The following is a 15,494-nucleotide window of genomic DNA, read 5'->3' on the forward strand; positions in this document are numbered from 1 at the left end:
TTTTACAAATAATAATAATGCACACTATAATTTCATCTCTCTCTCTCTCATATATATATATATAATCTCTGCTTTGATGTAAAACAAGTAGGCGTCTCCAGTGGGGATTCATAAAAGAAGCTGAAATTATGACAGGTAAATCTACATCTAAAGTACCTGGGGGAGTTGTCAACACAAGCCATAACGACATAAAACAAGACAAAGTGGAAGAATAATGGGATTTAATGTGCACATAAAAATGTACTCTAAGGTAAATGTGAATCATTTGCCAGAGAGAGAGCATGTATTTTTTAGGTCCCATTCATGAAGCTCTCCTGTGTCGCGCTCGGTAGATAAGCACAAACACTAAATAAGTTATTGGACAAGGTAGTGGCTCCCGTTTGTTGCCTAAGGGATACCTCTGCAGTTAGAGCGTGCCACTCACCGTGCTCCTCGATGTACTCTACGATGTGCCTGACCAGTAGGGGGACCTCCTGGCCTGGCTGGCCTCTCTGCTGCACCTCATCTAGGGGAACCCCAAAAACCCTGGCTGGTGTCAGGGAGTCGCTGGGGGAAGGAGAGAGGCTCTTCCTCATCGCTTCCACAGCCGAGCTGCTTCCGAAGGTCTGGACACCCGCCGCCGCCAAACCACACCGAGGAGAGAGAGAGGCAGATACACTGTCACAGGCTATGCTCTCCATCCGACATACATATACAAACACACACACAGGGCGGACGCCGGGGCAGGTCCCAGCATTATACAGATGAAATCTGATCGGGCCCCATCTGACCCGTCCCTCCCTGCCTGTGTAGTTATTAGGCTAGCTCGGAGCCAGTAGGTTATGTAAGTAGGGTGAGAGTCATGTGCAAGTGTGTCTGACAGCCATCAGAACAGGCATGTTTACAATGCTAACGGGAGCAGGTGCCTGGGCTTGGAGAGTTTGAGCGCTAGCTACGCTACATTTCAGTGACAGGCTTCAATGATCTGTGCCGTATTAAACAAACACACACCGACCAGGCTAGCGGACCTCTCTAAAGATAGGCTCTGCTACAGGTCAGCCGGGGCATATTAGGCTGTGAAAACAAATACTGATCCATCCAGACATCAATTACTGACTGCAGTTTTAAAATCACAGGAGTGTGTTGTAGGCTGTGTTGGAATGATTCACTCCAAATGGCTCGCCATTTGTTATGGTAAACATGTTCAGGACCAAGATATTACATTCATGTTAAACGTACACAAATGGAAATGGATTTGATTTTAGGCTGCAATTTGACCTATGTGTTGTTGCTGCTGTACTCACCGTTTAGCACTTAAAACACCCAGTAGTTCACCTTATCTTCAGCACCACTCACTAGCAGTGAATCAAATGGTCATCTATGGCTGCTTCAGGCTATGGCAAAAGATGAGCCTGTAGTTCCTCATTGACAGACCGCGAATCCTGATCAGGACTTCAGTAGCTAAGCTGCAGGGGAGAAAGGAGCCAGAGAGAGAAGACTAATAAGTGTTAGAAAGAAGCTGCTTGCTTAGGTTCAGAAACCACAAGGCCACAATGACCACTTAATTGCCATCAGCTGATCCACATTAAAAACAACTACAAAACATGCTAATTACTGCACGTAGCCTAGTTCAAATGAAATGTAGCTCCACTAACGTATGACATACTTTGGCAAAATACCAACATTTTCATCAAATATACAATACTAGTGATTGGGGGGGGGGGGGGATCTATACAGTTACCTATCGGGATATTATTTGACAATATATCGTATCGTTTTGACAATATCTCAATATCATTTTTGCGCTAGTTGGCTGTACCAAAACTATAGTAATTCATAGCTTGTTAGCTATCTTTTTAAATAGGGATCCAATTTGTTGTTTTCAGCACTTTTATTTCCATGACTGATGAAAACTTGTTTTCTCATGGCTTTCTTGTCCCTCTGCAGAAAACATACACTACATGACCAAAAGAATGTGGACACCTGCTCGTCAAACGTCTCATTCCAAAATCATGGCATTAATATGGAGTCGGTCCCCTCTTTCCTGCTATAACAGCCTCCACTCTTCTAGGAATGCTTTCCACTAATGTTGGGACAGTGCTGCGGGGACTTGCTTCCATTCAGCCACAAGAGCATTAGTGAGGTTGGGCACTGATGTTGGGCGATTAGGACTGGCTCACAGCCGGCGTTCCAATTCATCCCAAAGGTGTTAGATGGGGTTGAGGTCAGGGCTCTGTGCAGGCCAGTCAAGTTCTTGAGTACAGATCGACAAACCATTTCCGTATGGACCTCGCTTTGTGCACAGCGGCATTGTCATGCTGATAATAATAATAATAATAATAATAATAATAATAATAAGCCATTTAGCAGACGCTTTTATCCAAAGCGACTTACAGTCATGCGTGCATACATTTTTTGTGTATGAGTGGTCCCGGGGATCGAACCCACTACCTTGGCGTTACAAGCGCCGTGCTCTACCAGCTGAGCACGGCGCTGAACACGGAAGGGCCTTCCCCAAACTGTTGCCACAAAGTTGGAAACACAGAATTGTCTAGAATGTCATTGTATGCTGTAGTGTTAAGATTTCACTTCACTGGAACTAAGGGGCCTAGCCCCAACCATGAAAAACAACCCCAGACCATTATTCCTCCTCTACCAAACTTTACAGTTAGCACTATGCATTCGGGCAGGTAGCGTTCTCCTAGCATCTGCCAAACCCAGATTAGTCCGTCGGACTGCCAGATGGTGAAGCGTGATTCATCACTGCAGAGAACGCGTTTCCACTGCTCCAGAGTCCAATGGCGGCAAGCTTTACACCACTCCAGCCGCCGCTTGGCTTTGCACATGGTGATCTTAGGCTTGTGTGCGGCTGCTCGGCCATGGAAACCCATTTCATGAAGCTCCTGATGAACAGTTCTTGTGCTGACGTTGCTTCCACGGGCAGTTTGGAACTCGGTAGTGAGTATTGCAAAAGAGGACATATGATTTTTACACGCCATGCACTTCAGCACTCTCCGGTACCGTTCTGTGAGCTTGCGTGGCCTACCACTTCGCGGCTGAGCCGTTGATGCACCTAGATGTTTCCACTTCACAATAACAGCACTTACAGTTGACCTGGGCAGCTCTAGCATGGCAGAAATTTGACAAACTGACTTGTTGGAAAGGTGGCATCCTATGACGGTGCCACGTTGAAAGTCACTGAGCTCTTCAGTAAGGCCTTTCTACTGCCAATCTATGGAGATTGCATGGCAGTGTGCTCTATTTTATACACCTGTCAGCAACGAATGTGGCTGAAATAGCCGAATCCACTAATTTGAAGGGGTGTCCACATACACTATACATACAAAAGTATGTTGAGCAATATGTTTGGAACTTCGAAACGTGGTATAAAATTGCAATACATATAGAATCGTGAGAATCCCAATACACATCATATCGGTCGCTAAAGATCGTGATAATATCATATTGTGAGGTCCCTGGCAATTCCCAGCCCTATACAATACATGAAGATATTCCAATTATCCCACAGAAAGTTTACAGTGTTAGCATGCTAGAGAATAGCCTAATACAGATGTTTCATCCAGAAGCTATCCATAAAGACATAACGGCTATGTTAGAGTCCAGTGGTGCAAGGATTCTTCCTAATTAGGCTAGTGTAAGTTAGATGGTGGAACTGGAAGCTGTGCATACTGGCCTGTCATGGCCTCCCAAACGAGTCCCCAGCTCAGGAATCATTAAGCAAAATAAAGTTGTGATAACTAACAGGCTGTCAATGCCTGTCGGCTAAGTAAGGGAGTTGCTTTCTCAAGGGAGTGGGGTATTAACATTTTAACAGACTAGGCTGTACTTATGAAGCGTCGTTAAGTGCACTGTGCAGTAATGTCTTTATAAGACCGATCTATCAGGCATAAATTAGACTAGCTTCACACGTTTTACAAAGGTTCAAAGCAGCAGTTTTTATCTCAATATCAAATCATTTCTGGGTAACAATTAAGTACCTTACTGTGGTGAAAAAGAAACAAAAATAGCCTCTTAACAAAGGTTTGGAACTCTTATTGGTCTTATTGAAAGCACTAATTTACCACCTGGTGATGTCACCAGGAAGGCCAAAACTCCATCCCACCAAAACAGGCTGAAATTTCAGGCGGTCTTTTCAAAACAGCGCTTACACTGAAAAGGCATTATCAGCATTTTCTAAATTGCACAGAATTATTCCAACCGCATTGTGTGGAAATATAATTATTATAAAAACACAGGAAAAATCAGGTTTATGACTGCACTGGGCCTTTAAGAAGTCCCCACTCCCAGCTCAAGAGACACACCGCTTCATGGTGTGACGGTCACTATCACCTTCCAAAGGGATGCGATTAGACTTCATGCTACTAAACTTTCCGTGTTCTGCCCCAGGCTGCACCATTCCGGTGCACACGCCCACCTAAACCAGAGGATTGTTTAAAATTCATCTCACTATGGAAATTGAATTTCCTATCATGGAGTCAGTACTTGCCACCCACCATGTTCCGCAACAAATGACCTACTTTCAATATGAAAGTGATTTCTACAAGATGACGATGAATCGCTTGCCCCTGGCCTCTTTTCGGTGGAAAACTCCAAGAAACCCTCTTGTTCTGTACATGAAACTAGTGCAGCTCCTCAATTACTTTGCATCCCTCTTGACAAAGGGCTCTTTTGTGCTCATCAGAAGCCCTTGTTCCACTGTCTTACCAGCCACTTCATTACACTGCCTTGTTGAGTCTGTCTACGTCCCAAATACCACACTATTCCCTATGTAGTGCACTACCTTTGACCAGGGACTATAGGGTTGTGCACTATATAGGGTGCGATTTGGGATGCACATTTTGTCACCAGCCTCTCTGAAGGCCACTCAATGTGGTCTTTTTACAACATACCATTTCCAGTACAATCTCCAATAAGCATGGTCATCTTAAATCAGATTTTTGCTTTTAAATTAGGCGAGGGTCACAGACAGACTTAATATAATAGGAAGATGGGCAAAACGCGTACAGAGCAGGGACAAAATGTTCCAAATCCCCCTTGGTTAGTTGGGGGTGTAAATTGACCCTGTACTTGGCTTTCATGGACAGAATGGGCCAGTCTATCTTAATCCCACATATCATGCGTGACAACCTTTTCACCCACAATGTCAGCCATTGTTACAGGGAGGAGAGCAGGCCAGACAGAACAGAAATATCAGGCAATGAGGTGGTGCATTGTTTCTGTCTGGTTCTGCATTTCATTTGCCAAGCCTAGCAGCAGCAGTCCTACTTGTGCTTTTTCAACAATTAAACATCACCAATGCTAATGACATTTCCGCAAATGAATGAAAAACAACAAAAAAGACAATTTCCTAAATCTTTCCACTTAATCTGCAGAAATCCTGGGAGTTTGAAAGGTTATGGTCATTTGAGAAGCTCACATGACTCCATTGGGACTTGAGTTCCATTATGTTACTCTGAAATAGAAGTCTGTGAAGGACTGATTTATTCATCCCGCTCCTGCCTGCACCAAGTGGTGTACTGTCCGACTCCCACCCGCTACCGCAAGAACTGGTCCTGAACCCAACCACAGTCCCGCAATGTTATTTTAGGCGTATGTGACGCAGCTCACTTTGCAGCAATGGTCGCAGCCATTTTGCGCCCTATAAGACAACATCAAAACGTGCAACAAAAAAACACTACCAAATGGGTTAAATTACCATTTGTTTTCCAAACAGTTTATCTTCGATTGTACTTAAATATTGCAATATGCCTGGCTGGGTCTCTCTGCTTTTCATTGACAGTTGCAACTCAATCATCTACTTGGTATTTGACACGCGCTCAGTCCAAATTGCACGCCCTTCCGACTGTAGGCCATGCGATTTAAAATCAGCTTCTTGATATGCCACACCTGTCAGGTGGATGGATTATCTTGGCAAAGGAGAAATGCTCACTAACAGGGATGTAAACAAATTTGTGCACAACATTTGAGAGAAATAAGCTTTTTGTGTGTATGGAACATTTCTGGGATGTTTTATTTCAGCTCATGAAACCAACACTTTTCTTGTTGTGTTTATATTTTTGTTCAGTATACTTTAGGGAAAGCTTAGCTTCCTCTAGCCTTATGGACACACCACCTATGTATTCCATCTTTAAATTGCTCATCGGAATTTGGTAAGAATTACGCACACCGTTGCATCTGAGTTGCATGTTCTGTTAAGATGAATTACCATAAACTAAATGTGATTTCTGTCATTCTGAGAACCGTGGGTGGACACCCTAATCAGGTTATGCAACCATTGCATAAGGGTCCAGTAAATGTCTTAAATGTCCGGTAAATTTAAAATGCTGACTGTCAAATTGCTGGCGCCAAATTTTCCTAACAGAAACCCTGCAATCTAGTAAACTACAGCCTAATATCCCTTGGAAAGATAACTGCCCCGTGCTTCTCCGCCCATGCATAGGCAGCCTACTCTATTTCATTGAGATCAGACATACTAGGCGTACTTGATCTCGCATGCCCAACTAGGAGAGGAGAGGTAGGCTACTTAACTTGAAGCAGAGAATTGTGTGTGTGTGAATACGACAAATATGTTTATTTTATTTTTAATAGAGTATGTGTTGGTGGCAGTGTGTTGAAAGCAAGTAGAGAGCTCAATGGAGACTAGGTATGCCAACTAAAAACACAAGTAATTGACTTTCACCTCGACTGACTTTCTATTGTAGGGCTGAGGCGACTGCCTCACCTAATCTCTAAAGGCGTCCGCATGCTTCCCATCCAAAACAGTTCGGAACTGTTTGTGCGTATATTCTGACGAAATGTTGAGAAGTTTTTGTTCGTTTTGGTCTTCGGCAAAGTATAATTTTTTTTTTAGGGCTGCTCGTGCCCACAAATCTTTTTTCGAAGCAACATGAAATTCAGTAGCTGAAGTCGACGCCACTTCGTCGGTCATTGGTCAACAGTAGGGATTCTTCAATGAATGGCCATTCAATGATAGACACCTCATTTTCATGCAAACATTTTTCACTTGCGAAATACTGCACCAAACATCTTAGTTAGAGGTAAAATTGCGCGACTAGGCAAAAACGGCGTATATTCTTGAGTTAACTTCGATTAATTCTGACTATTTTGAGGAAGTGTATACTGGCTAAGGCGTCTCAAGATGGAAAAACAGTACTATTGCCACTTCTCTCTCATTTTTCAAGCAAAGGTCTTTTAAGGGAGTATGCAAGCACACTTGTTCGGTTAGGCACCAGCCGGAATTAAGCATGCGGAAGCCTTAAGTGGCACTGGCAAGTAAAGGCAACAGGAGAGGTTGACATATTGACATTACTGAGAAACAGATTTCACAACAGGGCAGTCTGGTATTGATTGGAGGGAGGAGAGGAAAAGGATATAGGCGCACTTTGACAGAGAGACCATGTCTGCAGAGTCAACACTACCGCTGAGTTGACCCTAATGCTTGTCCTGAGGTTGAACTCATTGACCTTTACTAAATATAGAATAAAATAGGGGGTGGTAGTAGGGGATAGGGGATGCTGTGCTACTCTTGCCCTTGACACAGCAGTTGCCTGAGCCTCCCATGGGACTGATTAATTAATAACTAGATCTCTTTAGGGGATAGGAATGAGAAGGGCTTGTTATTTAACCCAGAGGCCAGGGTGGCAGAGAAGTAATAGTTCTCTCAGTAAATCAGCACCTATTCATAAGTTACAGTTTACAGCACTGATTTATTCAGGGTGCCAATTTATTGTTCTGTAGATGACATACTAAGTCAGCATATGGAACAGACAATCAGTTCTGACCTAGTGTGCCTTCTGGCTACTGCAATATCTCAGTCACAATGCCATCTTACTGTCTGAGCATGGGCAGAGCTAACCATTTATTGTGCATTTGCATACAATTTCCATCTTTGATACTGATGTCGGCTGTCTGAAGGGTTGAGGTATGGGTGTAGGCTTGAAATGCCTGCAACTTACCCGTGTTGGGCTGCTTGCCTTTGACAATGACATTCTGATTATGGATTTAGCGTCGACTTTATCACCTCTGTACCAGCGCAAAACAAAAATCCTATGCTTTGTTGCAAGGAACAGTCATTGCAGTGCATCAGCAATAACAAACACCATTATCAAATGAATTTTGTGTGTGTGTGTGTGTGTGGGGGGGGGGGGGGGGGGGGGGGTGAGAAACAGGCCTAGTTAATGCGGGTGAGTAATGGCTGCTAGTATGAGTTGATATTTGAGAACTATGAATAGGGACAATGAATAACTAATGCATGCCTTAGCACATAACGACTTCTTATAAACCACAGCAGGTCAAGGAGAGAAATTCTTCTAAAAATGTAATATCTTCAGAGAAATTACCCTAACCTCGCCTGAGCCTACTAAAAACAGCACAATGAAAAAATGCACATCAGAATGACTTTGCAAACTGAAGCTCCCTCCTTTGCCGCTGAAAGGATGTAACAACTGATTTATAACAAGGATAGTGCCTCACAGACGAGTCATCATGACAAAAACCTCACTGGGCAGATCAAAGAGTGGAATGTTACAATGGAGGAAGACAGGTTTGTGTCATCAATGATGTGAGGCCCATTGTTTAGCTAGCTACAGTTGAAGTCGGAAGTTTACATACACTTAGGTTGGAATCATTAAAATTAGTTATTCAACCACTCCACAAATTTCTTTTTAACAAACTATAGTTTTGGCAAGTCGGTTAGGACATCTACTTTGTGCATGGCAAGTAATTTTATCCAACAATTGTTTACAGACAGATTATTTCACTTATAATTCACTATCACAATTCCAGTGGTTCAGAAATTTACATACACTAAGTTGACTGTGCGTTCAAACAGCTTGGAAAATTCCAGAAAATGATGGCTTTAGAAGTTTCTGATGATACAAATGTCTAATTCGAAAATAGTTAGCCAACTAGCTAGCTTACGGTCTTTGGGTTGCTTGAATGTTGTCACGTTCAAAATGCTCAACAGCTAGCAGCAGCTTGATCCAGTCCTAGCCTCCAGAAATACACTGCAGTGGAGAAGAAGCAAAGCAAAAACTATGATAATGTTCTAGGTCTCTCTCCGACTAAATAAAATCTTAGTCAACCGAGAGTCTGTTCTTTCGACCAATCGATTGGTCGACATTTTAAAACGTGTATTTTTCCATATACAGACTATGTTTGAATAAAATCAACTATATGTAGGCTACAGAGCTTGTCTGATGCTTTAAGCACTGCTAATAAAAATTAACATACAAATTAGAGGGCGCCAGATATCAATATCAGCTAACCAGAAGAAAAAAACCTGTTCCCAACCCTCCACCTCCCGCTGCTGCTGGCCTTCGCAGATTCTGCCGTTAAGTTCCTAAAGTTGCCGGTAATAGGCTACACCGTCGGTCGGCAACCTTTTCAATCTGGAGTGCCACGTTATCGTACCATTTCTACTGATCTGAGTGCCAGTTATGATTTTAATATCTTAATATCTCAAAATCAATGTCATGTGGTTAATCAAAATTATATCTAAATGAAAATGATACAAATCTAAAAGTAGCTTCTATTGCCATTGCCAATATGTAAAAATAGCCTACATAAAACCAACACATAAACAAATTTGCAGCCCGCAGGTAGAAAATATCCTGATAAAAATAAATATCCTATGAATCACATTGGCTAGGCATGGCCTGTCTGCAAGGAACTTGAAACATTGTATCAACTCTTGTATTAAACTTGGTCCAGCACAAAGCTGGTGCTAGCAAATTTGCAACATTGTATAAAATATCCTGGGCCCTCAGAGTATCCATTCCCAGTGAGCTCCAGACAGACAGATACTGCTGTAGGCTATTTTGCGCAAGGGATAAGAAGTAATCAGGTAGACCTATTTTATGACGTTTCCACCTGATCAGGGCATGACATCTTTATCTCCTTTCATACCGAGTGGTAATCGAAAGGGAGAGAGATGGAAAGATTACGTTGAGGAAACTATTGTCATTCAATGGATGTAATGTCATTCAATGGATGTAAAAACAGACTTTGTTTACTTGCTGTTTGAGGCAAAGAACATTTTATTTGAGAAGCTACAGTGATTGTGAGTTAAGACAAATCAGAAATAGTATCAGATCTCCAAATGGGCACATTTATAGGCCTACATTCGCGCGCAGGCCAGGTAGACTAGTCCTACTTCTATATGTGCAAATCAGGTGTCTGTCCTTACTCACGATTGACAGGAGCGCTCCAAACAAAAGACAATGAATAAATTGACAACTCTTAAATGGAATGAAATAAACCAAATCTGTTACTAGCGTAGTGCGGTTTGAACGTTTAAACCTGTCTTCCGCCATAGTATCCATCTCCATCAACAGTGTTAGGATCATTCCATTTTAACCTAGGCTAACTCAAAATAGCCTAGTTTAGGAGAATCATTTGAAACAAACTGAAAAAACATCCATAATTTTCCAGATGGAGGATTTTAAACTAATTTCCTGAATTGACAAAACATTTCAATTAAATTCGCCCCTAAGAGTATCCAAGAAGCATTGGGTCGGCTGCCAAAGAGGGGACTTTACTCCCAAGCCCATTTGGATGCTATCAGTCCAGAAGGCTTGCTCGGCTGTGCTTCCTACGCCCTCTGACCTTGAGTGCGCACATACAGTGGGAAACTGATCCTGTGCCTTCAACTCCACTGCTCTCTCCACTCAATCAACAGGAAAACAAACTCGCCTCAATAGCCTTTTCCAGATGGTGCCTTACCACTACATGCTCATCTTGTGCTGACAAACCACTCCCCTGCCTACAGACATTAGATAATATCAAACATTACATCAGGTTCTAACATTTCACTCATAAGGATATACAATAAACAAATTACTTATGTAATGGTCTAGTTAACACATGACAAGATACAGGCTAGGCCTAAAGATATAGGAACACTTTCACTCAAAAACGGAGAGATTCACAAGACAGGCAAAAACAGCTATGTAGAGTGATAATAATCATACTGGTGCACCAACTGCCTCAGGACTGTCCAATGTCCATCTAAGCTGCCAGGGATGGTGATGGAAATGAGAGCCTATTCCAACACCAGGAGGAGAGCTCACCAAGCAGAGAAATCCCCTGGCCTGATGGACAGCTGGTTTAGGCTGTGGTAATCTGAACAGACACACATTCAGCAGGTTTAAAGGGCAGGACACCTCAACGCATCTGCTGCAAGCATCTGATCACACGATAGGCCCCACTGTGGGGTACAGGTCTATCTTGTGATCGGATTCTTACTGGATATAGGCATGGGCCTACCCAGGGGCTCCAAGAAGCCAAGTTATTCTAGCACCCGCCTTTTTTTGTTTAGAGAACCTCTGGGGTCAGCCCGGTTAGTTTCATTCTGCCTTTTGGACGTCCTGTCCTAGGCTCATCTGACCAGATTTGGTTATTCTTGGCCCGTTTGCGTCACAAAACAATCCTCTAGCAACAACAATCTCACATGGCAGGAGGCTGTGCACTCGAGTGACTTTATTTTCCTTTCCTGCCATTCTCTCAAACTAAGAAAAAAGCTAAGAAACCATAAAAAGCTTCCCTGCAGATAAAACTCAAACTATCTGTCTGACATAGAAGTCATTGAAAAGAGGAGAAGATATTCAGTAACATAGCAGGCAGTTAAACATTCTGGTATTCATTTTAACAGACACTAAAAAAAGTTGCTCATTCATAACCAAAACCCAAAAGATTAGGCCTAAATTTAATACAGTAGTTAGTAGAATCTAAGTCAATAGCAACAGCGTGGACGTCGCCTAGTTATATCTCTCCATCATCAGAGCATCACTGCTGCTGTTGACCTTCTGATCCCTCATATATTTGCAGTATTTCACAATCTCTAGCTTGTGTTAGCTTTCCTGAGGTGGGCCATTTTCATTCAGCCTGGCATTTATTACTCCAAATAAAATGGAATTGCAGAGCAAAGGACAACAATGCATTTGATTTAAAATATGATTGTTGGATGAGGGAGACTTTTGTGTTTCTTTTGCATTGCAGACTATTCTGAGAGATCATTCCATCATATTTCAGGCATCCACCATGCAATAAATAAGCTTGGTGTTTTTCTTTAGAGACAGTGTCAGAAGTTAATCAGATGAAAAGAAAATAGCCAAATTAAAACTTAATCACACGTAAAAAATAAAAAGTGTCAACCCAGAACATGAAAAGCATAAAAATAGAATGCAACTGTGGCATCCTGTTGATGGTGACCACATAATATGCTAACAATCTAGCTAGTTAAATAACATGCATTGCTAGATGGAGAACAATCAGCACCTTTACGTGTCAATTTTCTATATATTTTTTATTCGGATAATAAACAAATCAAAAACAAGTGTGGATTGTTCTCCATTCATCCGCTCCCGATTCAGACTATACCAATACCAATTTCATGGCATACTTGGTTCAATAGCTATTGACGAGAGAATATCCAATATAAAACTAACTTAACCTTAGCTACCAGAACTCTAAAAAGTCCGGTAAACAATACTAAAGGTATTTTTATAACTAGCTATTATTCCTGTGGATATTTTCTCGAAAATGTCGAGCAGCTGAAGGACAAACAGCACAGACAACCGTCATTCTATTCAACGTTCTGGCTTGCAAGGAAGGAACATTTACACGATTTTGTAGCTATTAGTTTCAGGCTGTTTACATACCATTGTATTGTGTATTACAGCCTGATTAATCAGACTAGCCAATTCAGTATGTAACGTTTGCTAAATTACAATAGAAAAATAAACTATTGAATAAGCATTTGTGAGAAAACGAAAATACAAGTTGTGGTCATGTCTAACGTTAGCTAATACGAACACGAAACCGAAATTAAATCCATCTCTGGCTGGAATGACGATGGAAAGCTAGCTAGCTTTCAGGTTAGCATTTACTAAATGTTAGCAGGCTAACTGGCAGAAGCTGCTTACCTTGCTAACGTTAGCTAGCATCAAATTCTTGGCAATGGGTTAAATGAAAACAATGAACATCGTTAGTAGGCGTTTTAGCAAATTCATACCCATCAGTCTGCGGATGGAACTACAGAATAATGCAATTATTTAGTCAAACAAACAGCTAAAAAAACCACCTGTACAGATAATTAGGAAATGTTACCATGCTAACAATGTTAGCTAAGCTGGCGAGCAAATATTGTGCACCTACCAGATCAAATCCAACAGGAACTGAGAGCAATGACCATAAATTCTCGTTTTGAGTTTTTAATTGACGTCTAAACGGACAACAAAATTTATCAAAATGAAACAGATATTAGCAAAACAAACAATTGAGAACATAGCTAGCTATTTGAAAACAATTCGGTTCCCGTTTGTTCAAATTCAGATGCCGTTTGGAGCTCGTTGCTATAACCTCTAAGCTCACACCCACAAGAGACGAAGCTGCCAAATTTTGTCCCCGCCTCTCCCATTGCTCGGGGTTGTATTCATTGGGCACCAAACAAAATAAAAATACTAAAACAGGGAGAGACTTTATGGAATTGTCCAATAAGAACTGCTTGTTTTCGTGTTCCGTCTATAAATGTTTTAAACGTTTTGCTACGTTGTGCTCTAATGAATAGCCCCCAAGCGCACCACAAGAAAGGCAAGTGGAAAACTTCCTCATAAATCCACATCGCATCTCACATCTCTAGAAGCAAGAATGTCAGATACAGAAGCAGCATATGATATAATAGCTAGCTACATGTTGCCATTACATATGTTGAAGAGACAGTCACAGTGCAGACAGCCTGGATGTTTCATTATAAATGTTTTAAAGGTAAAACTACATAAATTAATACAATAGTGGCTTACAAACAATCTTCCATATGAATAAATACTATCACATTGTCTACACAATTGCATCGGTTAAAAAATCATGTTGATTAAATTAAAACATATGGCTTGAAAATAATGATTAAAACATAAATGGCATGAAAATGTAGGCTACTGCTCACTTCCTTTGGGCTAAACGATTTGACATTTCAGACTGTTCCAACCTGAAAATCATGGATAAATTGATTCGAAATTATTTAAAATGTTCAAACAAAGATTACTTTATCAGATGCGATGCATCTTGGATTTGAAATTTGGGACTGTCCATAATGATCGGATAGAAAGAGTTTGTGCGACATCTACTGGGGGAAATACTAAAGATAGTTTTTGCTGTTGTGGCTCTTACTCAATATCAAGGATGTGATTAGATTAGAATTAGATTAGAAAACTAGAACGAGCTGTGGCTCAAAGCAGCCTCATAAACGTTTTTAGTCAGACATTCACGCTTGCCATACAGAGTTCAAATATCTAGCCAATACATTTTGAATTGAATAACATTGCGTGCAAAGAGCTTGTCAGAAATGTAACGACTTGACACTTTGGCAAGTACAAACGCACACTAGTAGTCATCGCACCTGCTCGAGAGTACAAATTATGGATGATGCGATACGTCATCATCTCATTGGCTCCTTCTCTGGAGAGCTCTCATTGGCTATTGCTGATCACCGTTCTCAAATCTTGGCGTTGCATATCTCACACTACAAGAGCTTTGCTGATTTTGTGCGGATAAAAATCTAACATGTTTGAAAATATCCGGACGTCTGTGACTGCTCAAAGACGGGATCGATAGCTCTCAGATGGCGTCTCTTTGATCCGCTCACATTTAACGAGCGTCGGTGACGGCCGCGCGCCCCGAGTAGGAAACAACATGTGGATTTTGTGTGTGATCTCAAAAACATGTCTGGGACCGTTACATGGGGGTGAAAATCGCGTAGTGTACAGCCGGCTTTTAGACAACAATCATCTTTCTATGACAACATTTATTCTTCATCAGTGTCTCTATTAGAGGTAAACGGCCAAAAGTGTTACATTGTATTTGTATTTTTTTGGATTGGTAGCCAGATAATTTAATTACATTTTTGTGATGCAGACATTTCTGCATTTCTCAAATCAAAATAAAATCACATTTTCGCATACACATGTTTAGCAGATTTTGATTGCGGGTGTAGCGAAATGCTCAAACAGTGCAGTAATATCTCACAATACACACAATTTAAAAGTAAAATAATGGAATTAAGAAATATTAGGAGGAGCAATTTCGGAGTCAGGAGCATATATATATATACAGTACCAGTCAAAAGTTTGGACACACCTTCTCATTCAAGGCTTTTTCTTTATTTTTTTTATATTTTCTACATTGTAGAATAATAGTGAAGACATCAAAACTATGAAATAGCACATATGGAATCATGTAGTAACCAAAAAAGTGTTAAACAAATGAAAATATATTTTATATTTGAGATTCTTCAATTAGCCAAGCTTTGCTTTGATGACAGCTTTGCACACTCTTGGCATTCTCTCAACCAGCTTTACCTGGAATGCTTTTCCAACAGTCTTGAAGGAGTTCCCACATATGCTTAGCACTTGTTGGGTACTTTTCCTTCACTCTGCCGTCCGACTCATCCCAAACCATCTCAATTGGGTTGAGGTCGGGGGATTGTGGAGGCCAGGCCA

At 41.3% G+C, this 15,494-nt stretch overlaps 1 protein-coding gene across 2 annotated transcripts in view; it reads right to left on the reverse strand.

Moving 5' to 3' along the window:
• The window catches only part of LOC311107953 (protein FAM13B-like), a 72,161-nt gene extending 58,798 nt beyond the window's left edge, over positions 1–13,363 (reverse strand). For both annotated transcript variants that reach the window (XM_084150580.1, XM_084150579.1), the window contains exons 1-3: positions 13,156–13,363; positions 1,284–1,445; positions 425–605 (exon numbers count right to left, since the gene is read on the reverse strand). In XM_084150580.1, coding sequence (XP_084006706.1) covers positions 425–575 — 151 coding nt within the window. In that variant the 5' untranslated portion in view covers positions 576–605; positions 1,284–1,445; positions 13,156–13,363. The remainder of the gene's footprint in view (positions 1–424; positions 606–1,283; positions 1,446–13,155) is intronic.
• Positions 13,364–15,494: the final 2,131 nt, after the last annotated feature.

Source organism: Coregonus lavaretus (assembly GCF_964263955.1).
Source record: "Coregonus lavaretus genome assembly, chromosome: 32".
Taxonomy (NCBI): Eukaryota; Metazoa; Chordata; class Actinopteri; order Salmoniformes; family Salmonidae; genus Coregonus; species Coregonus lavaretus.